General features: G+C 37.8%; 1 protein-coding gene across 3 annotated transcripts in view; it reads left to right on the forward strand.

Moving 5' to 3' along the window:
* Cul1 (cullin 1) overlaps window positions 1-27286 on the forward strand; it is a 67387-nt gene that overhangs the window by 27339 nt on the left and 12762 nt on the right. For all 3 annotated transcript variants that reach the window (XM_052173585.1, XM_052173584.1, XM_052173587.1), the window contains exons 3-10: window positions 9353-9527; window positions 11380-11547; window positions 15202-15252; window positions 15766-15856; window positions 16515-16678; window positions 21111-21273; window positions 21871-22001; window positions 27104-27211. In XM_052173585.1, the coding sequence (XP_052029545.1) occupies window positions 9353-9527; window positions 11380-11547; window positions 15202-15252; window positions 15766-15856; window positions 16515-16678; window positions 21111-21273; window positions 21871-22001; window positions 27104-27211 (1051 nt within the window). The remainder of the gene's footprint in view (window positions 1-9352; window positions 9528-11379; window positions 11548-15201; window positions 15253-15765; window positions 15857-16514; window positions 16679-21110; window positions 21274-21870; window positions 22002-27103; window positions 27212-27286) is intronic.

Genomic DNA, 27286 nt, shown 5'->3' on the forward strand with positions numbered 1-27286 from the left:
ACAAAAAATTAAAGCTTGGGGCTAGAGAGATGGCTTAGTGGTTAAGAGCACTTTCTGTTCTTCCAGATAACCTGAGTTCAGTTCCCACCATACATTCTGGGCAGCTCTAAGGGACCCCAGTGCCTTCCTCTGATCTTGGCCACACACATAAAAATAATGCAATCTTTAAAAGAAAATTAGAAAGTAGTAACAGCTTAAGTGAAGTATTCACACACTTAAAAATTAACTCATTTTAGTACTATGCAGTAATTTTTCAGTATATTTAGTTTTATAACTATCAGTGTCTGCATTTAGAAAAAAAATACATTTAATATTTTTGTTTAGTTGTGTGAGTGAGGGTGTTAGGGTGTTTTACTTGCATGTATTGTGTTAGATACCCTGGAGGTAGAATTATGGTCATCTGTGAGCTGCCATATGGATGCTAGGGATTAAATCCAGGTCCTATTACAGAAAGTGTCTAACCACTGAGCTAACTCTACAGTGCCCTTAGGATATTTTCATCACCCCGAAAGGTTCCTTGTTCTCATTAGGAATTGAGTCTCCATATCCCCATTTCCCTTCTCTGGCATTCACTTATCTAGTTTCTTTGAACTTGTCTATTCTTGACTTTTCCTGGAACCATTTATACAGTATATGGCTTTGTGTCTGGTATCTTTCACTTAGCATAATGGTTGTAAGCTTTGTCCTTTAGCATTAATCAGAGCTTCATTTCTTTCATGAATGGGCTGTGTAGACATTTTACATTGTACCTATCCATTCATCAGTGATGGATGTCTTGTTATTTCCTTGTATTTTCTGTTAGATACACTATTATGAATATTGTGTACTAGTTGTTGAGTGACCATATGTTCATTCATTCTCTTGAGTAGGTACCTGTGAGAGAAATTATTGAGTCGTAGATATGTCGGGTACTTTTAAGGAAAATGGAGTTTTTGCCAAATGAGTGGATAGTGTATCTCATAGGCTTTCTCTTACTGTGGCTGGCTTGCCTGTAGTACAACTAGAAGGCTGATTTCAGTGTTAAAGCAGTTTTCAGTTGGTGACGTTTTCAGAAACTCATGTGGTTGGGTTTCTGTTATTTACAAAAGCAGACCAGTATTACTTTGGCAACAAAGGAAACTTTATTGCTAATCTATTTAGGTTTTTGTTTGTTTGCTTGTTTGTTTTAATTTAAAAATGCTTTGGTTTTTGAGATGGACTCATTATAATAGCCCAGACTAGCTTTAAACATGATTCTCCTATTTCAGCCTACCAAGTGCTAGGATTCGTCTTACAGGTTATTACAGGTACCTGGCCTTAGGAAATTATTTTAGTTGTGTGTTTAATTTGTGTAAATATGTGTGTGCATGATATAGGGAAGGGTACTTTCCTTGGTGGGCATGTGGAGGTCAGAGAACTTGGTGAAGGTATTTCTTTCCATCTACACTTACATGGGTTCTCAGGTCAAACTCAGGCTGACAGGCTTTTGTGTAAGCTTCAACAGCGCAAAATTTCCTAATACATGATTGTCACTAAATCAGATAGGTGTTTGGTTTTGTTTTTCAGATTATTTTTGCTTTTGTAGGGCTGTGAGGAAGTAGAAACTTTCTATGCTTAATTACTGAAGGGCTGGTGAGATGGCTCAGTGGTTAAGAGCACTGACTGCTCTTGGGAGGTCCTGAGCTCAAATCCTAGCAACCACATGGTGGCTCACAGCCATCTGTAATGAGATCTGATGCCCTCTTCTGGGGTGTCTGAAGACAGCTACAGTGTACTTACGTAAAATAAATAAATCTTAAAAAAAAAAAAAAGAAATTATTGAAATCTCTTATTCTGTAATTAAGTTATTACTATTTTGATATCTGAGAAGTTTTAGCTTGAGCCCTTGTCTTCAATTTGAGTGTCCCTTTTGTACACACAAACACACACACACAGACACACACACGCGCGCGTGAATCTAGTCACAATGGAATACTTTATTTTGCAGAAAACCATGAAATCTTTTTTCTAGGTAGTGAGTAAATAATACAGTAACTAATACTTAAACTATGTAATGAAATCTCAGGTTCTCTTCTTAGGCTTATTACATATAATAAATAATAAACCCTATACTGGACTGAAGAAAATTTTAGTTTTAAAAAATCCTAATGTAAAGAATTTAAAAAGTACTCATAGTTTATTTCCCAACAAAGAGCATCAGCAGGTACTGGGCTTATAGAGGTGATTGTCCATAAAACACACGCTCTGGAGGGGCCACTGCTCTGTACCTGGCTGCTTCAGTGCAGACAGGCACTGTTGATACACTTTCCATTCCAGAAGAAAGGTTATCTTAGCAAAGAATCGTTTTGAATACTAGAGTCAGGTGGAACAACCAAGAAACAAAACTTGAGTAACATTCACATTTCAAGAAAGGCCTTTGATAGGAGGAAGATTCCTCACTGATGAGTTGGGCTTTTCTTCATGAGACCCTCAGCAACATTTCATTGTCTGCTTAATAGTACATGTACAAGGTAATTAAAGGAATTAAAAGGACATCTTGACTGTCTAGCTATTTCTACCAGCACAGCAACTCTCAGGTTTCAGACTGGCCTGGGACTTGTCTTTGTGGGAGAGTGCTTGCTTGTCTAGTGCACAAGCTTCTGATTTGATCCCAAGCGTGGAAAAAAAATTACAAGATTACACTTTAAATGAGGTAGAGCAATCAGACTTTGTGCCTGGGGTTTTGTTATCTCCACTTCCTAGCCTTGGTTCAGTCCTCAGGGAAGAAATCTTTATAATATGGCAGGCGGGCTTTCCGAGCATTACTTGAGGCAGCACTGTGCTGGTGTCTTTCCTTTTCACATTGAATGAATTCTCAAAACTTTGTCTTTTCCGTTTTTCTCTCAGTGGTGGTGTGAACTAAAAATTTTCTTCTCAGCTGGTTTTCCTAAAGTCTTTTCTTTTTCCCAGCATCCATGTTTCAGCCTTGACTGTTTACCACAGCAAGCCATTTGTACTGCTAGGACTGGCGTACTTACTCACCCAGTGTGTCTTCAGCACAGGCTTTAATGCTGCCTGCAGAACCTGGGAGTTGTCTCCTCACTGCTGGCTGCTGCCCTTGCTCCTCAGATTTGCAGTTTCCTCTTCATTTTCTTCTGTAGGCACTTGGGGTGGGAAGGAGACAGGAAGCAGGTGACAGCTTCCTATTTCTGCCTGCCTACTGCAGTTTTCTGTTTCCCTTTGTAGAAAATAATTACAGAAAAGCAGACCAAACAACAAATAGATTGTTTTTAAAATAGATTACTAATGATCTCCATCCTTTTTGGAGTAACCATCTAAACCAACAAATATATTTGTCTGTTTAGGAGTCTTACACCAACCTGACTCTTCTTGCTAGCATCGCTTACAGCAGATGAACCTAAACATAGGAAAGTTTTCCAAACTTTTTGAAATGTGATCTAGCATTTCGGTAGGTCTACAATTGTCCACACTTTTAGGATATGACTCGGCCCAATCTATACCAGGGATATCTGATTCTAGCTGCTCAGGAAGCGGAGGCAGGCAGGGTTCTCACAGATTTAAGATCTTCATGAACTCTGCTCAGAGGCAGGTTCAAAGCCAGCCTTGGCAACTTAGTGAGGCCTTATCTGTGAAGTAAATATGAAAGAACTAAGGATTTATAGCACAGTAAATGGTAGGGCACTTGCCTAGCGTATGTGAGGTCTTGGGTTCAATTTCAGTGCTGCGAACATAAATTAAGGCTCCAAAAGGAATAACTATTTCATACAAGGAAATGTAGCTAGAAACCGTGGAAAAATACTCAGCCTCCTGACTTCTGAAGAAATGAGGGTTTATAGTGAGATTTTTAGAAAACTAATCAAGGGGCTGGAGAGATGGCTCAGCGGTTAAGAACACTGAGTGCTCTTCCTAAGGTCCTGAGTTCGGGTCCCAGCGACCACATGGTGGCTCACAACCATCTGACTCCTTCTGGGGTGTTTGAAGACAGCTAAAGTGTACCTACATAATAAGTAAATAAATCTTATAAATAAAAAAAATTAAAAAAAAAAGAAAGAAAACTGTAATCAGGTAGAAATACAAAGAAATGTTTATAGCCAGTGTTAGGGATTCTAAGGAGAGGGGTGGGCTGATCTCTTGCAGAGCAGATGGGGGAGTATCTTTCACAGATACTGTGATCTTTCTGGAGAGAAATTTAGAAACTCATCAAATGTGTAAGGATGTGTAGCTCTGTAGTAGAGTCTGTGCTCAGCTACCCAAAGCACTGGCTTCAACTCCAGCACCACCAAAAGATGCCCTGAGATTGTTAATTGATGTGGACTAGTGCTCATCTGAACCTTGCACAGATGCTGCTGCGAGCATTCTACCTGTGGTACTCTGTGGAAAGTGGCTCTGCTCGTGTGTTAGGGTTGGAGAGTGGTTCTTTTCTTTTTAAACAGTCCTCTTCCTTTCTTTGTATGTTTTCAATATAAACATGCATTTAAAATATTTTTTATATATAACTTGATATAGATATACTCCACAGAAATTTCTGCCATGTAAGTGGTTACTGGAGTGGTTTAGTTTATTTGTTCTTGTTAGTATACATACGGTATATTTACTACTTTCTTTTAAAACTTAATGCATGGTCTATATATTCAGATTAAGAATTATAATGGGTTTTGGAATGATAAGAACACTGACCACTCTTGTGAGCATTTGAGTTCTCAGCACCACATGGTGACTCACAACCACCTGGAGCTCTAGTTCTAGACACCAAGTACTATCTTCTACAAGAACGAGGCAGAGACTTGTTGGGCATATAAATCTTCAGGTACTCAGGCATACTCAGAAAATAAAAATAAATAAATCCTTTAAAAATTAAAGAACTCTACAGTTTATCGCAGTCAATTGCAGGTAAACTTTGCTTTTGAAATATACCATGAGATGTTGCTACTTGCTTTGGTGGAATATTTCTTTTCAGAAATGAATGTAATTGTAAAGCAGAGAGACCTGTTTTATGACTTCCAAGTTTGATTCTACCAGTGATATTCTGCTCTCACTGTTGTCATTTTCACAAGCGTTCCAGTCATTGATGAAGGCAGAAAGCTGGTTTGGTTTGGTTTATGGTGCCATGAATTAAAGCCTCTGCTACTGAGTTATTACTAGCCTAACAGGAAGTGTTTTTAATACATTGTCCAGTGCAGCCTTTTAAGTGGATGTCAGTGGAAATGGTTCAGGTTTCAACCTTTAAATTACAATTTGGGAAGAAGTGGGTAGAAAGTGGTTCTGTTTACTTTTGTTGCTTTATTTGGATTTTCTATCAGAAAATAGAAGAGATTTGAGTTTTGTAATAATTATAAGGGTCGATTGCCCAGTATATGTACATGAGGAGTAATGTGTGATGCTATAGGTAGAAGCTATTTGATTCAGCCCAGGCCCTTCCTTCAGTGCTGATGGATGTAGAGAAAACATACTGCGCCCCCTCCTCCTTTTATGTAATGGGGAAGTATGGGTAATTGGAGATGAACTTTGGGGAGGCAGTATTTCCTGTGGCTGTCCTTCATCAGATCTGGCATAAAGCAGGTACCTCAGGGACTGACTACCTGTGATAAGAGGCCCCCAATAGTGTCCTGTTAAGACTTTTATTTCTATTAAGCCTGAAGAACCCATAGCAAATGAATCATTTCTCTGATATTGGGAGAGTTGTAGGATCATTTTCAGAGCCTGAACCCAGCTTGGTTCTGTGACAGCCCACTGTCTCACAGCATTCCCACCCACTGCTAGTAGGAAGCCCCATCAGACCTCAGAGAAAAGTGTAGATCACAGCTTAGGCTCCTGTCAGCTTGCCTGCTCAAGAAACTGAAGGAGTTCTTGGAAAAGAACCCTGTGTTTAAGAAATCAGTGTGTGGGTTTGTTATGGTCTGTGACTATTATACAGTCGACCATTGTCTGTAAAATAAAGCTTCTATTTTATTGAGTTAGATTTTTTTTATTATGCTTCTTTATGCTTTTACTTTTTGGTCACATTGTACTTTATTTTTGCTTTAAAATGATTTGTAACTAGCTCTCTTCTATTTAGTATATTAGATATCATCTACTTTATACCATGTATCTACGTTCCATTTGTTTTTATAGTAGAATTTATTTTAGTATATGTAACTATATTATATTTTGTCTTTCCATGGGTTGGTGGGCATTTACATTGTTTTGGATTAGGGGTTGGCTATTAGGAATAATGCTGCTCTGTGTGTGTGTGAGTGAGTGATGTGTGTGTAATGTGTGTGTGTTGATACAGTTACAAAACTGACTTTCATAAAGTGGCAGCATCAGATTGCTTACCTACTAGCAATATAAAACAACTCCTGTTTCTTCCTGTTCTGGCCAATCCTTATATTGTTTCTAATTTTAGCCATCTTAGTGAACATGGTTTGATTTACATTTCACTGGAGGTTAATGGTATTAAGTGTCTTTACTTGTGTTTATTGACCATTAACATATCTTTTAATCCTCTTTTGCTTGTATTTGAAATATTTGTCCTCTTGTTACTGTGTTTTAGGAGTCCTTTATATATTCTATTTATGGGTCCTTTCTCAGACTATGGCTGTGTGGATTGTCATCATTTAAAAAAAATCATTTTATTCTTATGCCTGAGCCTGAGCCTGAATGAGTACATGTGCCATGTGCATGCAGGTGCCTGTGCAGGCCAGAGGAGCATGTCTGACCCTCTGGAGCTGGACTTGCAGGTGTCTGCGAGGCATCATGTGGGTGCTAGCAATCAAACTTGGGTCTTCTGAGAGCCACCAGCGCTCTTACACAAGTAGTGGCTGATCTCTCTCCAAGTCCCAGTTATCTTTTGTTTTATTTTGTTTTTTAATTTAAAATTTTTATTTTTGATTGTATGCATCTATGAGTCTATGCCACATTGCAGGTGCCTATGGGAGTCCAGAATTCTCTGGAACTGGAATTCACAACTCAGGCAGTTGTGAACCACCTGAGTAGACTTCTGGGATCTAAACTTGGGTCCTCTAGGAGAGTAAGAGGCACTCTGAACCACTGGGCCTTATTTCCAGCCCCTCAAAAACAATAAATTGTTTTCTGAAGTTCAATTTATTTTATTAATACATATCTTTATGTGTGTATACATATGTGTGCACTTAGTGCACACACACTCATAGACACACATACATATGTGTTTGGAGGTCAAAGATTGATGTCATTTGTTTCCCTCAGTTACTGTCCACCTTATTCTTCAAGATTAAATTTTTGTCAGATTCCATTATTTGACTCAAGTGGCTTGCTAGCAGGCCGCAGAGATGATCCTGTCTCCCAGACACAGCACTGCCTCTTGACCTTTTTATATGGGAGTCTAGCATGGAATGGACGGACGGACCATCTCACTCCTTTCATCTCCCAAATGCTGAAGTTACTTCAGTTAATTTTTGTCTATTAGAGTCCAACTTAATTTTTGTATATGTGATTATTCAGTTGTCTGCACACCATTTATGCATCTCAAAAGCCAGTTTTACCAACATATTGCTAGGTATAGCGTTGAGTGAAAGTCGTCGTTAGTTACCAGATCTCTTGTGCTTCACGTGATGCTTTTCTTTGTCCTGGTTGCTGAGGCATACTAAATCTTAACGTGATTATGAAAGTGTTTCCTTTTAACTTTTATAAATGTTTTATAAGTGTCATATATATTTGAGGCTGTTATTAGGAAAATATGCTTATAATTAGATCTTTTAAGTTAATTGTTACTTTTGTTATCATAGAACATCCTTATAATGTCTGTGAGATTTCATTGTTTGATGTGGAAGTCTGTTCTCACCATATACTTTGAACATTTGTGACATAATTGTATTTTGTATTGCCAGTTAAGTAGTCTTGGAGTTCTGACCATCTGCCTTTGACTATATATATAGTGCAGCCCATTGATAGTTTATTATAATGAATAGGTTGATTTTTTTTTTAAGGTCATTTTTTTTTAACCTTTATTTTTTTCATTGTTCATGTTTTTCTTCCTCTTGGATTATTTGAAAAATATTCTCTCCTATCTCCTCCCATTCCCTCTCACTCTTTCTCAGTGTCTTCTATCCCAGGGTTGCTTAAGATGACCCTAACTTACTTTCCAAGTGGTGCTAGGATTCCAGGTGTGCAGGACCACTGCCATAGCTATGAGAGGTAGTTCTCTGAGAAGAAAATACCACCGCTGGGTGTTTTGTTAACTGTTTTGACTTTCTGTCTGTAGTATGCTTATGTCATATTTCTTTACATTTTTACCTCACTGATTTAAATTATGTTTTTTAAGGTGTTAGGTATTAACCTAGGACCTTGATAGGCAAGTGCTCCTCTACCTACCACTGAGCTATATATATCTCCCTAGCCAAAACTAATTTGCTGAAGATAGTAACTGTCCTTGAAGGTAGTTTAACATGTTCAGATTTTCAGCTTAGACATTGGTGACTTTGTTTGGAAATGTCATCTCCAGCTTGAGAACAGGTAAGTGGTAATTTCTGCGTCTTCATTTTATTCTTTTAGTTTTTATATTTTTCTTGATCTATTTGTAATATATTTTGAATTATTCTTAATATCATTTACTAAGTAATCTTTTACCCACTGATTTTTGAAGTATCTTTATATAGTGTGTCTTTAAATACAATAGAATAGTGTGTTTTGACTGTGTCCTGCTCTCCCTGTCTGACAGCAGTAGTTGTCATAAGGGTTTTCACAGAGGCAGTGCTCTCTCTACCTTTGTCCTCCCCACCCTCAGGTTCTCTCATGCTGACATGTAGAGGCAGCTGGTTCAGCCTTTCATTTGTTTTTGTAATTTCTATGCCTGTTTCACAGTGGTGTATTGACCCGTTGCTGTTGTCCAGTTTTATACATCTGTGACTCTGTTGTAACAAGATGTCACTGTTTTGCATGCCATTTGCCTTGTATTTTGGGGTAAGTTTATTTCTGAGTCATCTGAAAATAATGTTTTAGTTATTTCAGTATTTATAGTGTGTGCTTCTGGATATGTTATTTGTTGCTAAGTATCATTGACTTTGATTAGTACTGGCTTTTGTTATTCTAAAACCAAATATTGCATCTGCTTTTTTCCTTGTCATTTGCAGCCTTCCTAACCTGTTAGAATTTTTAGGGCAGTTTCCACAAAATAAGTCATATTAGGCAATCTTACAGTTCTTGGGTTTTCTTGGCATGCTTTCAAGAATGTTCTATCTGCTTTTCAGGCCTGTGGGCTACCTTGTGAATGGGCTTTTGCTGTCTTTTAACTTTGCCAGTTATTTTCTACTCTAGTTTTACTGGGAATCTATTGATATATAAGCAGAAGGAAATATGTTCTTGTTAATCACTGTTACATCTATGGTATGTTTTACTTTCCTTAACTTTCTCCAAGTCATGTTTATAACTACTGTACTAGTGTGCATCAGTCCAACCAAGCCCGGGGTGCTGGAGTCCCTCCTTCCAAGTCAAAAAAGGGGCAGACTCCTGGGGGAGCTCAGTTTGTCGGCTTGGAGTTATACAAGCGATTGAAGGAGTTTTTGAAGAATTACTTGACAAATCTTCTTAAGGTAAGATGTCTTGATGCTATAAGCATATAAAAATGTCTATTTTGTTATTTTTTTTCTTAAGTGCAATGATTTTGTTATGACTACCATCTCTGTCATATTTGCTGCTTTAGATTGTAAACCGGGCTATCCTGGAACTCAGATCCACCTGCCTCCTGAGTGTTGGGATTAAAGGCGTGCACCACCACTAATGATGAAATCTTTTACTTTAGCTTCTGCCTTTGGCTTTTAGTAGTTTGTTCTGTAACAAAGGAAGTGGGTGTTTTTAAAGGGTAGGACATACTTTGGAGATGTCATTAATATCTAAGAATTACACTCGGCCAGGCCAGGCAGCTCCCTCATCTGGTGTTGTACATGATGTCTTCAATCTGCAAAGGCGCTTCTTCTCCTACATGGGAAAGTTCTCAAAGAGTTTTTTCTGTGTATACAGTTCATTTTTTTAAAGAACAATATTTTCTGCATGCTACAAAACTGTTTTTTTTTCTTAATTATTTTACAACCTAAGCGAAAACACATTATTCTAACAGACTGTAGTTGGTGATAGTTGTAAGTAATGTACAGTTTCATGTTCTTAAACAGGATGTGTTTTGCTTTGACTTTACAGCACTTGGTAAATAAAGTCTTGTAAGCAAAGTCTGTTCTGTTTTCAGTAACTACTCCATCAGCAACATATTTGTATTTTACATCCAAAATAGATCAATTTATGTTTTAAAACCCATTTCATTTAAATACACAAAACATTTGGTTGTGTCTGGGTATGACCAGGTATTTACATAGATGGTTGGGTCACTTGTAGACTACGAGTCTGCTGGACTTTGACTTTCTACATGAAGACATACTTCTTGGTATACTCAGCACAGCACCTATGAATAATAGTGCAGTGCTTTTAAAGGGTAGGACATACTTTGGAGATGTCATTAATATCTAAGAATTTTTTTCAAGTTAATTTTGTTCAAATAAAAACTAATGAGTTTAAAGTAAGAATAATTTGGATAACTTCCAGTTTTCTTTCTGAGGCTTTGTTAAAGAAGAAATGTTATATTGTTATAGTTATGTTTTTGTTACAAAAATATAACAAATACCTAAATTAAGATGAATAGCTTTGTAATCTTACAAATTTGTGAAGTATTTCATATTTTTAAAAAATGAGTATACTTTTATTATAATTTGTTAATCGGATAGATTGATTTAAAATAAAAAAAAAACTGAGAAGATGTCAAACAGAGAAACTTTGGAGGTAGATTCCGTAATAAGAAGAAACTGCTTAAAAACTAAAAAAAAAAAAAAAAAAAAAAACAGGGCCTGGAAGGGCATAAGCTGGATTCTAGCACGGGCCTGTAAGCTTAGCTCTCTCAGTAGGTGGAGAAACAAGGTGGAGGCCAAGGCAATCCTCAGCTACACTGTGAGTGTAAGTCCAGCCTTGGAAAACATGACATCCTAGGGCGTTTGTACTTGGGCTGCACCATTGAGTTTAAGGCCAGCCTGAGCTACTTACTGAGACCCTGTCTTAGACTAAAAAGTAGAGCAGTTGACTAGCATTTGACCCTAGGTTTAGTCACTAGTGCTGAAGAAAAGGCATAAAAGAAAGAAAAGGCTTATTTCCATTTTGAAAGCTTAGGGTACTCTACAACTGCATATACCTATTTAATCCATGAAAAGTTCCAATGTAATTTGATAATGATAGACCTTTGTAGTGTTTTGTGAGAATTTCCATTAGTATGTTTTTGTACATAGCAGTTGACGCATTTATAAGTGCATGTATTTGTACCTTTTGATGCAGTAGATTTTTCAGTAAGTTTTATCTTGATTATATGACAAACTAGTTATATTAAAGTCTTAGTGAACTTGTTTTTAGGATGGAGAAGATTTAATGGATGAAAGTGTACTGAAGTTCTACACTCAGCAGTGGGAAGATTACCGATTCTCCAGCAAAGTGCTGAATGGAATCTGTGCCTACCTCAATAGACATTGGGTTCGCCGTGAATGTGATGAAGGACGAAAAGGAATATATGAAATCTATTCAGTAAGATTTTTTTTAAAAGAATAATCTTTAAATATGTTGTGACAAGAAAGAGAGGTGAGAAATTGGAGCTTTAACACAGTTAAACAGTTTGTGTTTGCTTTTACAGTGTCTTCAATTGGGCAGTCATGATGTCTTGCATGGCACTGCTTGAGTCTTAGCACTAGAACCCTCGATGCTGGCAGCCACTGGCAAATCACTTACCTCACCCGAGGATTACGCTCCTAACGGGGCATTTATATACTTGCTTGGTCTGAGAGTTCTGTATTTGGGAGAGGACCTTGAAATAATTTTTTTGTTAGTCTTCAATGTTTTTGTTTTAGGCTTTCTGGTTTCTCAAAGTATGACTTCTAAATGTGTATTATCAGTGTCACCTGGGAACATGATAGAGATGCAGATTCTTAGACACTTGGAGACTTTAGAGATGAGCCAATGGTAGGGCGGGTAGCTCAGTTAACACAGTGCTTGTCAAATGTATATGAAGTCCTGGGTTCAGTCTGCAGTTTTGTATATGCTAGGTATGATGGTGTACAGCATACCTGTAATCCCAGAACGTGGGATGTAGAGGCAAGATGAAAAGTTTGAGTCATTCTTAGCCAACCTGGGTTAAATGAGACCCTGGATGGATGGAAGGATGGGTGGATGGATGGATGGATGGATAGATAGATAGATAGATAGATAGATAGATAGATAGATAGATAGATAGCTGGGAAGGCAGACACAAGCAGATACCTGGAGCTCATCAGCCAGCCAGCATATCATTCCGACAAGTACAGGCCAGTAGGTAGATGGCTCCTGACGAACAACAGCAGAGGTTGTCTCTGGGTTCTGCATGCATGCACACATACATTCATGCTCTCACACATTAAATAAATAAGCAAACAGAGAAATACTTATCCAGGTAAACAGGGTCAAGAAGAGTCAGTTCAAGAGAAGTTGAGGGAGGATTGGTTGAGAACATTAGTCTGCTCATGGAAGTGTGTCAGATTAAAACTTATGGGAGTCAGTTTTATTAAAATATCACTTTCTAGTTGTATAATAAAAGCAATGTTTTGCTGCTTTGCTTTTACAAAATTAGAGGAAAAGTAGCCCAGGTTCAGGACTTTTAGCACTTATAGAGCTCAGTTTCTGTATCCCAGTTGTACTTCATATTTCATAGTTACATAGTTACATAGGTTTTTATTTTGGCTTTTGTTTGTTTGAAACAAGGTACCAATGTAGCTTAGCTGACCTGAAACTTAACATTGTATACTAGCCTCGACCTAATTCCCAAGTGCTAGGATTCAAGGTGTGTGCCATCTCACTCAGGTTTTAACAATTTTTTGAAGTTTTTGTATTTTTCTTTTCTTTAATATATTTTAACTGACAAAATTATATGTTTATTCCATTGAACATGTTTTGAACGCTGTCCATCATGGATTGGTGGATGTATTCCCTTATGTCAGAATTTGCAGAGTGGCACTCAGCATGGTGGATTTCCTTTTGGAAACTGCTTGAGCTGATGTCCCATGTGTAATCTCTACAGTGGCATCACAGCGATTACTGCTTTTTCACTTTCCATGTGCTTGGTTCAACAGTTAAACAAGTTTAGTGAAAAGTACCAAGGTACTTTGTTTCTCAAGATTGGGCAAGTCATGAGGCACAGCTGGGGTGGCAGAGGCAGGATGTATCTGAGTTCAAGGCCAGCCTATACTATATAATGACACCTTGTCTCAAATAAATAAGTAAATAGTAGACAAGAGTCAGCCACTTTCATTACTTTTAAAATCTTCTTTCAAACCCCACACTTTCTGTTATCAAAGAGTGTAGCCACTGTTTGGAAATGCAGTGTGCAGCCATAAATTTTAGCCGAGGACAGTCAGTGCCCTTGCCTAGAAATAGCATTCCCATCTATGCAGCGTCAAGACCCTGCTCAAGTCTTCTGCTAGTTTGTAGCGAAGCTCAGTGGAACAATTATAATCTGTGGTTTTGTTAATGGCCCAGTCTCCAGCAAATGTTACTGTTTGATCATGTAGTTCAAGGTCAAGACAGATGATAAGGCCTTTACTTTTTTTTTTTTTTTTTTTTTTTATTTACAAAACTCTTTTCTAAATCTTTTCCTGTTCTTAGAGAAAGTTGTTGGTTTGCTTGGATATAAGCTGATTTCATTGTATGTTGAAGTGCTACCAGCAAAACTTGTTTCTGTTACCCTGTTGTGAGATTTCTTTACTTTGCCTTTTATAACTTCTGTCTTTTTCGCTCTTTGATTTTATTCCTTTGAAGTGACAAATCATCCAGAGTCAGCTTAGGTCTGTCTAAAGGTGGGGTTGCTAATTTAGAAAGCAATTAGAACAAAATAATTTTTTAAAGTAGGGATTCTGTTAGAAGCTGACACTACGGCCCGATGTTTTCCCTGCCGCCTTACTCCTGCTTTGAGGGCTGAAGAGGCAGTGAAGACAAAGGTTGCTTTTCCCAGACAGTGAGGCTGAGTCTTCAGTACCTTTGCACAGCACAGCAAGAGTCCTGATAGTGCTGGGCCAGTGTGTGCCTTTAACCCGAGCTCTCGGGTGCAGAGGCAGGTAGATCTCAGTGAGGACTACCAAGGGAAAAAACAGACACCCACTAAAAAGCCTTAAATATTGATTTTATGGCATTTATTTTATTGGAGACACTACTTGGAAAACACTTTTCATAGACTAAATTTGCATATAATAATTTTTTTACAAACTTAATTTTATCTCTAAATTGGAGAGGAAGTAAAATAAGACTAAGACAGTTGTTTAATTTGACAGTTTATATCTTAAAAAGTGCTGTAAATTTCAATTGTGTTTTAACTTTCTAATACCTGTCCCAACAGGTGTTTAAAAAATCATGTAACTTTTTTCTAACTTTTTTCTCTGAGACCATTTTTTTTTCAGTAATTAATCAGTATAACACTTGAAGGAAGTTTAGGAATGGAGACTAGACTATGATATTTATACATTCGAGGCCGGGGAGATGGAACAGTAAAGAGTCTTTCCTGAGATACCAGCACCTACATAAAAGCCACGAGCCTGAGCTTCCTGCTACTGGTCTCCGTGAGAAAGTGTCTCAAGGGAACAGGGAGGAGAATGATAGAGCAGGACAGGGGAGTCCTCCTGTCTCCAGCCGCCTGTTTCAGCATCTCCACATGTTCATGTGAGCATGTACCATGTACAGACAAATGTACACTTCACACATAGTCACCTGAAGACACAAAGTCCAGTGGGAGGTCTTAAATTATGTACAAGGAACTGCATTTAAAGTGCACAATCAAGATTGGAAGATTTTTATAATCTCTAAAATGTATCTTGATAGGAAACTGTGGGAGTGACTAGAATTACTTTTATCAGGTGTTTCTGGTCAAAAATGGTTGGATCCAGGGATACATTTATAGGTTGAATCTATTGCTGGTTTTATAAGCTGAAACAAATGTCCTCCTTAACTTAGAATTTTCTTTTTGAACTTTGTTCTTAAACTGTGAGAAGGTAAACATCTATACAAAGTGATTAACTTAAGGGAACCACTTTGATTTCATTGTGATGCTATGTTTTTATACTAAGTTGTAATCTAAAGACTTTGGTAAAATTAAGAATTCAGGTTATTGTCTGTGACAAGTTTCAGGGTTATTCAATACATCTTTTCCCCTTTTTCATCCAGCTTGCATTGGTGACATGGAGAGATTGTTTGTTCAGGCCATTGAATAAACAGGTATCTACTATGGTATATGTGTGTTGTTTCCTTAAAAAAAACTTTGCATTTTTATCTTGTCTTCACAAGCCTTTGACTATCTCAAGAACATTTGTTGGGCTGGGGATATGGCCTAGTCTGTAAAGTTCTGTGCAAGCATGAGGACATGGGGTAGATAGATCCCCAGTCCCCATTAGAAGAAAGCAGGTACAGTGATGCCCACTAGTGATCCCTGCACTGGAAAGGTAGGGTCAAGTAGATCCGTAGTGCTTCCTGGCCAGGGTCGTGCTTGCCTCCTGAGTGAGCTCCATGGCAGTGAGAGACTGTCTTCCAAACATGGTGAACTACTCCGGGCAAACAGTTCTTGAAATTGTTCTCGGTCTTTGTATACATGGGCATACATGCACCTACCCATCCCCCCCCCCCAAAGTATTTGTTACCTTGTATTATTTAGTGGCTTTAAATGTTTAAAGGATATATAAGATACATTGTGAGCTGTAATATGTCTGCCTTACACCTTTTGTGTTCTTAAAGGTAACAAATGCTGTTTTAAAACTGATTGAAAAGGAAAGAAATGGCGAAACCATCAATACAAGACTGATTAGTGGAGTTGTACAATCTTATGGTAAATAATTTGCCTTTATTCAATAGTTTTTGTATCATGTGACAATTATGATAGTGCTCTAATATTTTAAAATATTTATTAAAGATTATCAGGAATGTTAATTCATCTTTAAGATACCTTTAAGGTGTAATTTTACAAATCATAAAAAATATTTAATCTTTGTACTTTAAGGAAATTTTGTAAAAAAAAAAAACTGAATTATATTTCCTTTGCAGTTTTCATGAGGAATTACTTATATATAATTGTTTTTTTTGTGCTAAATGATAACCAGAAAACTATATCAGCTTGAAAAATTTGAGATTGAGGTACTGATTAAGTGATGCATTGGTGAAGCTCAGGTGGGTTTGCATTTCTGTGAAAGTTCACAAGGCAATATTTATATCACTTTTGGAAATGTAAACTTTCTCTAACTAAACTTGTAATTTTGAAGTAGCCCTAGCACAGGTAAGGATGATTTGCTGTTATACATCTTGGAGTTTTTGTCTTTTCATTTATTGACACAAGCATACTTTAGTACTAGCAAATAATAGTTACCTTACAATCCACCATTTCACATCGATCTTTTAAATGTAACTTAAACTGACTGCTATACCAAAGTATTATCTGTAAAATATAACAAAAAATATGTAATTGAAACATAGCTCATATTTATTTCTAGTGGAATTGGGGCTGAATGAAGATGATGCATTTGCAAAGGGCCCTACGTTAACAGTGTATAAAGAATCCTTTGAATCTCAATTTTTGGCTGACACAGAGAGATTTTATACCAGAGAAAGTACTGAATTCTTACAGCAGAACCCAGTTACTGAATATATGAAAAAGGTAAGCTAAACCTAGTATGTAATGCAGATGTAAGTTAAACAGTCGTCATTCTTCCAGGAGTTCCTGGCATTGCAGTGTTCCTTGCCACTCAGGCTGGGCACACCATGTCAGCAGGTCTAGCTCCTAGAACTCTCCAAGGGACTTTTATAAATTAAGAATCATGAATGCGTGTTCCCCCTGCACATACAAGGAGATGCCTTGATAGCTGCATGCATTCCATGTTTTTGAATCGGCTCCCCTTGAAGTGTGGCCTTCAGGATTTTATGTCAGTGAAGAAATAAGCAGATATTCCTAGACTTGCTATTTTTTTGTTTTTGCTGTTTTTCTCCTAAAGTATTCCCTAGGAGTCATAGTTTAACCCTTCAAGATTATATTAGGAGGGAGGATCTAAATCTGACTTAGGAGAAGATCCGAGGTGGAGCCAAGTGTTCTAATTTGCTCTTTACCACATGATGCTTCCACGAACTTCTAATAGGATTTTTCTTTGATCTTTTTCTTGTAAAGTCAGGGATTCTGGATATTGGTTCTGAGAAATGACTATGTCAGGAGTTGACAAGCTTTCTGCTATATAGTACTGGCCAGTAATTAGTCTTTAGGCATCTCATCCTATATAAGATCTCTTCTGCCATTGTTCAATTTTACTGTTAAGAAACAAAAACAGTCATGGAAATGTAGAAATAGCAAGAAACGGGTACAGCAGGATTTTGCCAGCAGACTATATAGTTTGTTTAGTGCACCTGTTTGTACTAAATTTTTAAAAGTCTAGGTCATACCAAGTCTAATATTCTTTGCCCTCTCTTGGGCAGGAAATGGACTGCCAAGTCATTTCTGTGTTTAAAGAAAGAAAATATAGGCTCAGCCACTCTGCTTCTGACATAGAGAAAGCCGTGCTAGCTTGTAGTGTTCAGAGTGCATTTTTGTATGGTGCACTAATATGCTGAATATAAGTGGGCCTTCTAAATTTGAAATTGAAAGTCAGTTACACATTTCTGAGATCTCAAAATTCAACAGAAGTAGAACTAGTTGGTTGTATACGCTGGATAGTGGTAGTTCTTTGTAGTAGGTCTGTGTATCTGTTTCATATGTGACTGAAACCTAACCAGCTCCTTAAGGGTATTTGAGACATAATCTGTTTTGAATCCTGGTATTACTCATTATTTTGTAGTATGACTGTAGTTTTTATAAACAAGTTTCTTACTGAACTGCTTTAAATCTTTTTTTTGCACTTATTTATTTTGTGTATGCATGTGTACATATATAATGTGTCTCTGTGTGTACATGTACAATGTTTGTGTGCCATGTAAGCATATGTATAGATTGGTTCTTTTATCATATAGGCCCCAGGGATGGAGTTTAGGTCATCAGGGTTAGCAGTAAATATCCTTAACACTACTGAGCCATTTTGCCAGCCCAGTAGAGATTTTTTTTCTTAAACTATATCTTTAAAGTGGAATCTTCCCCAATATTGCACACCACTTTGGTGCCAGCCTGCCCTTAGTAGACGACTTTATGATTTGTGGTGATGTCTGCTGCCCATGGAGATAAGAATAGTGGTAGTATCTCAGCATAAGGAAAACAACTTTTAGGACAGGGCTGCATGCACACTCTAAACACGGAAATCTGTTTTTTAAAGTTTGGCAACTTTGAAAGTAACAGTGTCTGGTGGGTTTGCCATCTAACCTCTCCTCAGCCTCCAGGAAGCTCTCTAAAAGCATTAAGAGTTTGGTCCTGACCCATGTAGGAGTCTTACCATACATGACTTCCCATCTTGTTCAGGGAATCCATAATTTAGGCTCTAAAAAACCAAACAATATAGATAATCTTATATCCTTGTATCTCAAACTGGGCCACCAGTTTTCAAGGTTAAAGAATGATCTTAACTATTGTGTTCCTTAGTTTCCTCAGCCGTGAAAGGAGAATAAGAATATTGGGTGACAGTGAGCAGTTAGTGAGCTTTACTTTTAAAGTAATGTAAACAGATTTTGAAACTCATTATGTGTTGAATGTCTGTATTAAAGGCTCTGTAGAAAAGGGTCGCAAAGCCAGCAGAGTGGAGGGCGTCAGCCTTCATGTGCGCACCTCAGAGTCTCAAGCCTGGTCTGGGCAGGGAGAGGACCCCAGGAAAACACTGACAACTTCAATAACTTGAGGAAAAATTACATTTATATTAAAACAGTCAAGTAGAATACAAAACAATTTTGTTGTAAAGATTAGTTTTCAGGAAATATCGTGCTGTCAGTGGCCAATTTGGGCTAGATACTACAGTCTCTAGAGGTCTCTGTTGAGTTTGCTGTCATCGGGTAGGTGTATTTTAGTGTAAAAAGTTGATAATAGTTGCTCCATACTAACTGCCTTTGGCTGAACAGCTACAACCCATATTAAAACTTTAAATCAATATCATGTTATTGGAACTAATCTGGCTTATAAAAGCAACAAACAAAAAATGAACACATCTGAATATTTTAAATTCCTAATCTTTTTCTTATTAAAAAAATGAACTCAAAAGAGTACTCAGCAGTTAAAAGAGTGAATGTTGCACTTGGCAGAGGGCCTAGGTTTGATTTCCACATGTTGGATCCCAGCCATCTGTAACCACAGTTCTGAGATCCAGAATCCTCTTCTGGTCTCTCTCTGTACTTCATGCACATACTGTATGTGCAGTCAAAATAGTCACATTTTAAAAAAGAGAGAAAGAAAATTCCTTATTTTGTTAATTTTTTTAACAACCTTTCAGTTCTGGTTTTTTTTTTTCTTCTTTGTTTTTGTTGATAATTGTTTCTAATGGAGTTAATGAGGGTCATTTTCAAGAACTTAGTACTTAGTCATTTAAATATGGTCCTGGTGTTCCTTAGTCTGTACATGAGACAGCAATGGTAAAGATACCATTTGCTGTCACAAACTAGTTCCCAGTTAGGGACCTGCTTCTTCTTTTCTGCCACTTGGCCCTTACAGAAACCTCTGTAAACTCAGTATAGTCAGTGTCTCCATAGAGAATTCACATGGCCGTCAAAGCCTGCCCTCTCTCCTGTGAAGAAAGTTTTGTTTTCCTGACCAGGATGATATATGATCTTCCAAGAACAGATTGACTTAATTCAAGAAAAATGGTAGTTTAGGATTTATCTGCTTCTACTAACCAGACTAGAGTGTTCCTGTGGGCTCTTGGGAGCACGGGGGCTTGTTTTGCTTTGTTTTGTTTGAACTTACACATTAATGATTTGGTATATTTTAGTGGATAATATTTCATTTATCAAGTGTACTATAAATTATTTTGTCATATTTTGATTTTTGAGTTTCTTATTAGAAATTTACTAACTTCAAACCTTTTGTGTTTCTTAGCGACTTATCTGTTTCTCGCTCCAGCTTTTTGGATATACTTACTGGTTTGTGAGAGGTCATTCTGTGTTTAGGATATGGACTTTGTGATTAATACACAGTTTACTATGTTTAAGCTTACTTTGCATGTTTAGCTTTCTGCAGAATGTGAGTGTGTGCTGTGACTCTAGCTGCTTTCCTGTGATTGAATGATGAACCCATGATCAGATTTCGATGGTCCAAGCATTGTGTAGTCAGTTTTCTTGGTGTTGAATGTTTATTCAATTCTGATAGTAATTCTCCAGATTTATCCACAGTTACACTAAATCTGAAAACTCTCTGTGGAGAGTAAAATACAACTTTTGTCTTCTCTTATTCAGATCATCTGAATAATTCAAGATTCATTGCAGTTTCTTCCTTGTTCTGATAATGTAGGCAGTCCTTAGTGACTCTGTACCCCAACATGTTTCTAGTGAAAGATTCTAAAATATACTATCTTTTACTTGGGTTTCTGCTGTGTTAATTTGTCTATTAGCCTCTTTTCCTTGGAAGGAAATTCAAGAAGTTGAGATTCTATGGTGTCCAAGTGGGCTTTAGAACTGTGTATTAGTGGTTGAAAAGGGAAGGCTGCTGTGTTCCTCTGTCCTTCCTTTTTTTCTTTTTTCTTTTCCTTATTGCTGATTATTATTTCTGAGTGGTCATTTCAAGGATTATATTGGTATGACCCTTGACTTCAAACAGCTTTCAGACCAAAGTATTCAAACCAGTGACCACATGCTAAAGAAGACCTGTAAGTTTTTTCCACGGGGGTGGGGAATATTGCCTCCAAGATGTGAAATACCATTTACCCACAGAAAAATAATACAAAGACATTTGAACTGTTAATTATGATAATGTTCTTAAGGCACTTAAAGGATTAGAGCCTGTATTACAGAAGGAGTAGAATAGACCAGTAGCTTTATAATATGGTTGCCAGTCACCCTACAGTCTAAAGTCCTATTTTTCTTTTCTTAATTATACTTTACTGGAATATTTGTGGATTTAATTTGTTGTTCCCATACTAGTTCTTTAAAAGTGAAGCAAGCTGTTCATTGGTTTGCTTTGACTGAATTATTTGCAGGCTGAAGCTCGCTTACTTGAGGAGCAGCGGAGAGTTCAGGTTTACCTGCATGAGAGCACACAAGATGAACTAGCACGGAAATGTGAGCAGGTCCTCATTGAAAAACACTTGGAAATCTTTCACACAGAGTTTCAGAATTTGTTGGATGCTGACAAGAATGAAGGTGAATATAGTTTGTTCTAAACAAACATATATTTCTGTTGGTATTACTAATGGTGGGCAGATTTTTTTATTTTGTTTTGTGTTTGAGTATTCCTCCTCCTAGCCTTTGAAAAGACGAAAAGATGTTTTTGTTTTTGTTTTTTTTTTAGTTCCTTTATTTGCTCCTCTGTGCTAGTAGGAAATATCAGTTTATATTATAAACAATTAATGTTTTGGGATTTAGGATTTTCCATCTTTACCATAAATTGAATACATATGAAATGAATAATTTGAGGAATCCTTTTGTGACTTATAGTTGAAAGAGGTATCTATATTAAGTTTATTTTTTTAAAGCAAATGTTTTAGTACCTTTTGGGGGCATAAATAGCTCATCAAGATTTTAGAAAGCATTCAGTGCTTTTTCTCAATGATACACTAGCACATTGTGGTAAAGGAGAAGTTTTAAAAGCCTGACCCCGTTGTAGCTTTTAACAAAGTACACCAGTTCTAGAAGATGGTTTCCTATTTCACAGTGTTTTTTACTTGATATAAATACTTAACAGAATAGGTATGCACAGCTGGTTTCCATGCATAAAATTGGTTCCTTTTTTTCTTTCAGATTTGGGCCGCATGTATAATCTTGTATCTAGAATTCAGGATGGCCTAGGAGAATTGAAAAAACTACTAGAAACACATATTCATAATCAGGGTCTTGCAGCAATCGAGAAGTGTGGAGAAGCCGCTCTAAATGTAAGTCGGGCCTGGCCGGAAGGAAAGCACATGGGCCCATTCTTCTCACATGCCAGCTGCAGCTATGTGGGGTGCATCTTTGGTAAAACTTTACTGACACAGAGAACCTGTTTTGACTTTTGAAAGTAGAACATTCACAAAAATCCTTAAATTATTCTAGCATTTCCCCCTTCCACCCCCTTTAAGATGGGTTTCATTATGTCGCCCATGCTTGAATTTACAGAGCTCTATCTACCTCTTCGCTTCTGCATCCTTAAAGGCTTACACCACCACTCCAGCTCTCTCCAGCACCCTTTTAAGAATTGATAATCTCCTTTTTGATTTTTTTCTTATTTTAATGTTTCTGTCTGAATGCATGTATGCCTGTGGAGGTCAGAATAGGATTTCAGAGCTCCTGGAACTGGAGTTATAAATGGTTGTGAGCCATTGTGTAGGTGCTGGGGACTGAACCCTGATACTCTGGAAGAGAGTACAGTGATCTTAACTGCTGAGTGATCTCTCTAGCCGCCCCCCCCCCTCTTAATTTGCTTGTTCATTTATATTTTTTTACTGTGTTAAAAAATGGGTTTGTGTTTATGGATGTGGCGACTATGGAAGCCAGAAGAGGGTATCATACCTCTTATAGATAGTGTGTTGTGAGTCACCCAATTTGGATGCTGAGAACTAAAGTCTGGTCTTCTCTAAGAACAATACACATTGTAAACTGTTGAGCCACTGCTTATCCTAAATTTGTGAATGATAGGTCTGTAACCTTGGGAGAACAAGAATAGTTTAACTGTTTCTTATTGTGGAACAAAACTACACACAAGGACAGAAAAACATACAATGGTCTTTTAAATCTAGCATGGCCAAGCTGTCATTTTATATCCAGGATGCTCATTTTTTTTCCAACAAAAGGAAGAGTTTAATTCTTCTGTAAGGGAGCGCATTATGGAAGCTGTTCATTCCCAAATCAGTTTTTATGCCACGTCAAACTAAATTCTGATTTAAAAAGGTCTATTAAAATGTAAATTTGTGCTATGTAGCATGTAGGACTTTATGTTCATTTCCCTTTTCTCCCCCCAGTTAATATCAAAGTTAGTTTTATAGCCAGGTGTGGTAGCATTCGCCTTTATTTCCAGCACCCAGGAGGCCAAGGCAGGTGGATCTCTGTGAGTTTGAGGCCTGGTCTACATAGTGAGTCATAAGATAGCCAGGGCTGTGTAGACCCTGTCTTTACCAGTGAATGAATGAGTGGATGGATGAATGATTTTTATATTCCTGAATACACATGGGTGGCTTGGTAGCTGATAGAGAAAGGAATTTTGGGATTAAGCATTCAGTGGGTATGCTGCAAACAGTCAGTTGCCTCTTTCTCTGCAGTTGATGGTTTGTAGTCAGGGTTTGTATTTCTGAAACTTTGGCTTTATGTTGAGGTAGATGATTTATATGGAGACAAAGTTACTCAAAAGGCTGGGTACTTATGGATAACAGTCACACTTTTGTCCCCAGATGATTGCACGATATGTTTGCTTCTTCCTGGGAGCAAACTTTAATTTCAGTGTTCAGGAATAGCCCATGTATCCTGTAGTAGCTGTGTTGATAATGGTTAACTGCTTCATGACAAGAGTTTAAAAAAGTTAACAGTTATACAAGCTTACAATTGACTCTCATTAGCCCCTGACCCAATGAAAAATGCAGATTCAAACTTTGCTCTTCAAGGTGGCTCTAGGCTTAGGTTGAAAGCATTGTTTAGATCTGTTAGTGGCCCAGTTTACACACATGAAGAGATATTTCTTTAAGAGCCTAAAGAATCCCAGTTTATCTCTTGACAGTATTCTTGAAAAGTCCTTGGTCAGAATTTAGGATCACAGCTGATCCTCAGAAGTAGTGTCTATGTCTTACTATACAGCCTGGGTTAGCCTCCTCTTATCTTCCCAGGTCATCCCTACTATGGGCATATGCCTCACTGACCAAATCAGGCCTTCTGAAGGCCAGTGTTGGTCTTGTATGTGTGCATTGCGGCTGGGGGTATATACATATGTGTGTAGCAGTGCGTGCGTACGTGTAGAGGCCATAATTCAATGTTGAATGTTGTCTTCAGTTACTTTCCACCTAGGCAGAGAGATCCCAGATAACCCTTAAGTGACTGTGAATAAGCACAGTAAGGAAATAAGACAGGATTTAAGGAGAGACTGGAAAGAAAGAGATAGCTAAACAGATTTTGGGAAAACTTGGAATCATATTAATTATGTCAACTCTACTCAAGGGATACAAGGAAAGTGCTAAGGATATTATTATTAATAACCATGCACTTGACAAGACTGGATTTTTATTCAACACATTGCTACAGTGTAGAAAGTGAAACTTAATGAGAGGCTGTAAGAATAGCAATAGGCTTCATTGAAACAAGATGAAATGACAGTGATGGGGGAGGGGAGTTGATAATTTCTTGGCTTAGGAAATATGGAATCCCATGTCTTCTGAAGGTCAGGCTGTGCAAGCTTGGTGGGACTTTTGTCTAGATTGTTAAAAGTGTCAGTCATGGATGATCTAACAAGTTTTAGAATCATGGGCATTGAATGAGTGAGATCCCTTGGAAACTGAGAGGAGCTGTGTTTCTTATATGCAAAAAACCTCTCACGTGTTGTTATGGATGTAGACCAGATTTATCACTGTTATGTTCGTTTTGTTTTAAACCTCAACTTTTTTTCTCAAAGCCAGGCATGGTGGTGCATATTTATAACTATCACTCAGGAGGCAGAGGCAGGATCCAACCTAAGGTCACCCTTGACTATATGTGTAGTACATAGGAAACCAGCCTGGGCCTTCACACCCTGCCTCAAAACAAAAAAAGAAAAACATGAGTTTGATCTGCAGAACTCATAGTGGAAAACAAGGAGCTAACCCCTCACAGTTTTCTGAGCCCCATACTCATGTTGTAGCACTACTCCATACTAAAGCATGTCATACATTCACACTGTAATAACAACTGCTATTTCACTTTTCTGGGGCTTGCTATCTGGTAAATTGTTCCTGCTAGTCCCACACTCTCAACCATACTCTGCTGGGTCTTCTCTATTATGAGGGATCGAGAATCAATCTGAAGGCACTCTATTCTTTGCAAAGCTTTGCATCTCCATGTGGGGCTTTTTTTCTGGTCATTTACTGAGAAATTTGATCTCAATCGTGAATCTAAGGGAAATTTTAAAAAGATGAAAAAGCCAGAGATGGTTACAATTCTTCTAGCACATAACAGTAAATATAGAGTCACTACTGATATCCAAGCCTCAATCTGTAAGTCACTACAAAGAGCAAGAGAACAGGTGCATGGAGGTGAAGGTAAGGTCAGTACTTTAGGAGCCACAGTGAGAGGTGGGAACACATGGTAAGGGACCTAGCCTCTCAATAAACAGGAGTTTATCACCTCTACTGCTAAGCCTGAGTCATTGTAAAATAAAATAAGTACCGGAATGTTTACACACACACACACACACACAAACACACACACACACACACACACACACACACACACACACACACACACACACACACTATACCTTATATGAATCTTGTGAGTCATAGTCCCCAAAATAACCAGCTTTATAAGCAATGTAAGTCTTTAAGTTTGACAGGCAGTTGGTTGCAGGGATGTTAACCTCCTTATGGGAGCTGGGTGGTACACTAGTGGTTCCTGCATTTTCCTGTAGTTGGATGCTCATTGTAGGCTAGAGCCCTTTGTAAAACCAATGACTGTGGAAATCGTAAGGGAAGAGGAAAGAGAATATGAATGTTGTGCCGTAATTTAATGTGAGATCAGAAATCAGTTTAAAACCTGAATCCCGCCAAAGTAATATGGGCTTTAATGGCAAACCAAAAATTAAGTCATGCAAAGGGAAAAAAATGCATTGCTTAAAAAAGAAGAGCCCATGTGAGGCAAGGTGCGTGCTTGGCCTGTAGGTGCTCTCGGGGCCTTCATTACAGTGGTGCCATCTCCACAGCATGCAGGAGCTGTTGTCAGGAGACAGGGGGCAGACTGACTGTGTCAGGTAAAGACCATCTTTCCATCTCAGTGAAATTGTATCATACTATACATTTTTTCATAATAATTTTGCATCTATTTATTATAGTTTTAAATAAGGCATACCTGTAGTGTATAGAAAATGATTGTGTGGTAAGGTTCTGGTTTTACCCATTATTAAATAAAAACAAATTTTACCAAATATACAAAATAATTAGTATTCAGGGATTTCTGTTTTCTCATTCTTGAATTGTGCAAGACAGTGTGAGGAACTGGGGTCTGAACACAGTGGTGGCAGCAGGGAAAGCAGCAAGGTCACAAGTTTATGGTAAGCTTGGGCTTTATATAGAAAGTCTGTTTCAAAAATGTCAACAGTGAAATTGTATATTAGGAATTTAGAGGTGCTGCCAGAATATTTCCTTTCTGTGCACCTGAAGCTCCTAGTTTACAAAGGGCCTTCCTGCCTCTCTGTGGCCAGCCGCTGGGTCTTTTCCATTCTGAAAGCTGAAGAGAACATACCAGACTCAGGAGTCATCTACCTGAGTCCTTATCTGGCTCAGCTGCCACTTACTTTAATAAGAAGTGCAACTAAGTTTAATCATGTAAAATGGACATTAAAAATGATACCTGCCCACATTATGGGTCCTTGGCTGGCAAATGGTGAGTTGCTACTTGACGGTTGACATTGATCCCTCTTCCATCCATCTCCTGTATCTTCTGCTAGTACTGTCCCCTTTAGCATCTTCCACTCCTTTCTTTTGTCTGAAGAGTCCCTGTTACCCACAGCCTGAGTCCCCAGTGCTTGTCCCTGACCTTGGCCACACAGTTGCCGTTGCGCATTCCCATCTGTGCTCAGATCCGTCATTTGAAAAAAACAAATTTCATGATCTTTTCAAGTTTTTCTTTAAGGTATTTAATTTTTAGTTTGAAGAAATATTTTGTTTTACATAGAAACAATGTCCTGTGTGTTTTAGTGGTGTAACCAAAACTATTTTTGATCATAATAATTTCTTGGAAGATGTAGTTAAAACTTATAGAACGTTTTACAGCAGCGTAAAATGTGTGTTTTTAATTGTTTGTTTTTGGCTTCCCTCTCCCTAAGGACCCCAAGATGTATGTGCAGACAGTGCTGGATGTTCATAAAAAGTACAATGCCCTGGTGATGTCCGCATTCAACAACGATGCTGGCTTCGTGGCTGCACTTGATAAGGTAAGTGTGTCACTGCGCTGCCTGTTGAGCCTATATGTACAGGACACCTGTTCTCTAACTGTCTTTTGTACACAC

The sequence above is a fragment of the Apodemus sylvaticus genome, chromosome 2 (assembly GCF_947179515.1).
Source record: "Apodemus sylvaticus chromosome 2, mApoSyl1.1, whole genome shotgun sequence".
Classification (NCBI taxonomy): domain Eukaryota; kingdom Metazoa; phylum Chordata; class Mammalia; order Rodentia; family Muridae; genus Apodemus; species Apodemus sylvaticus.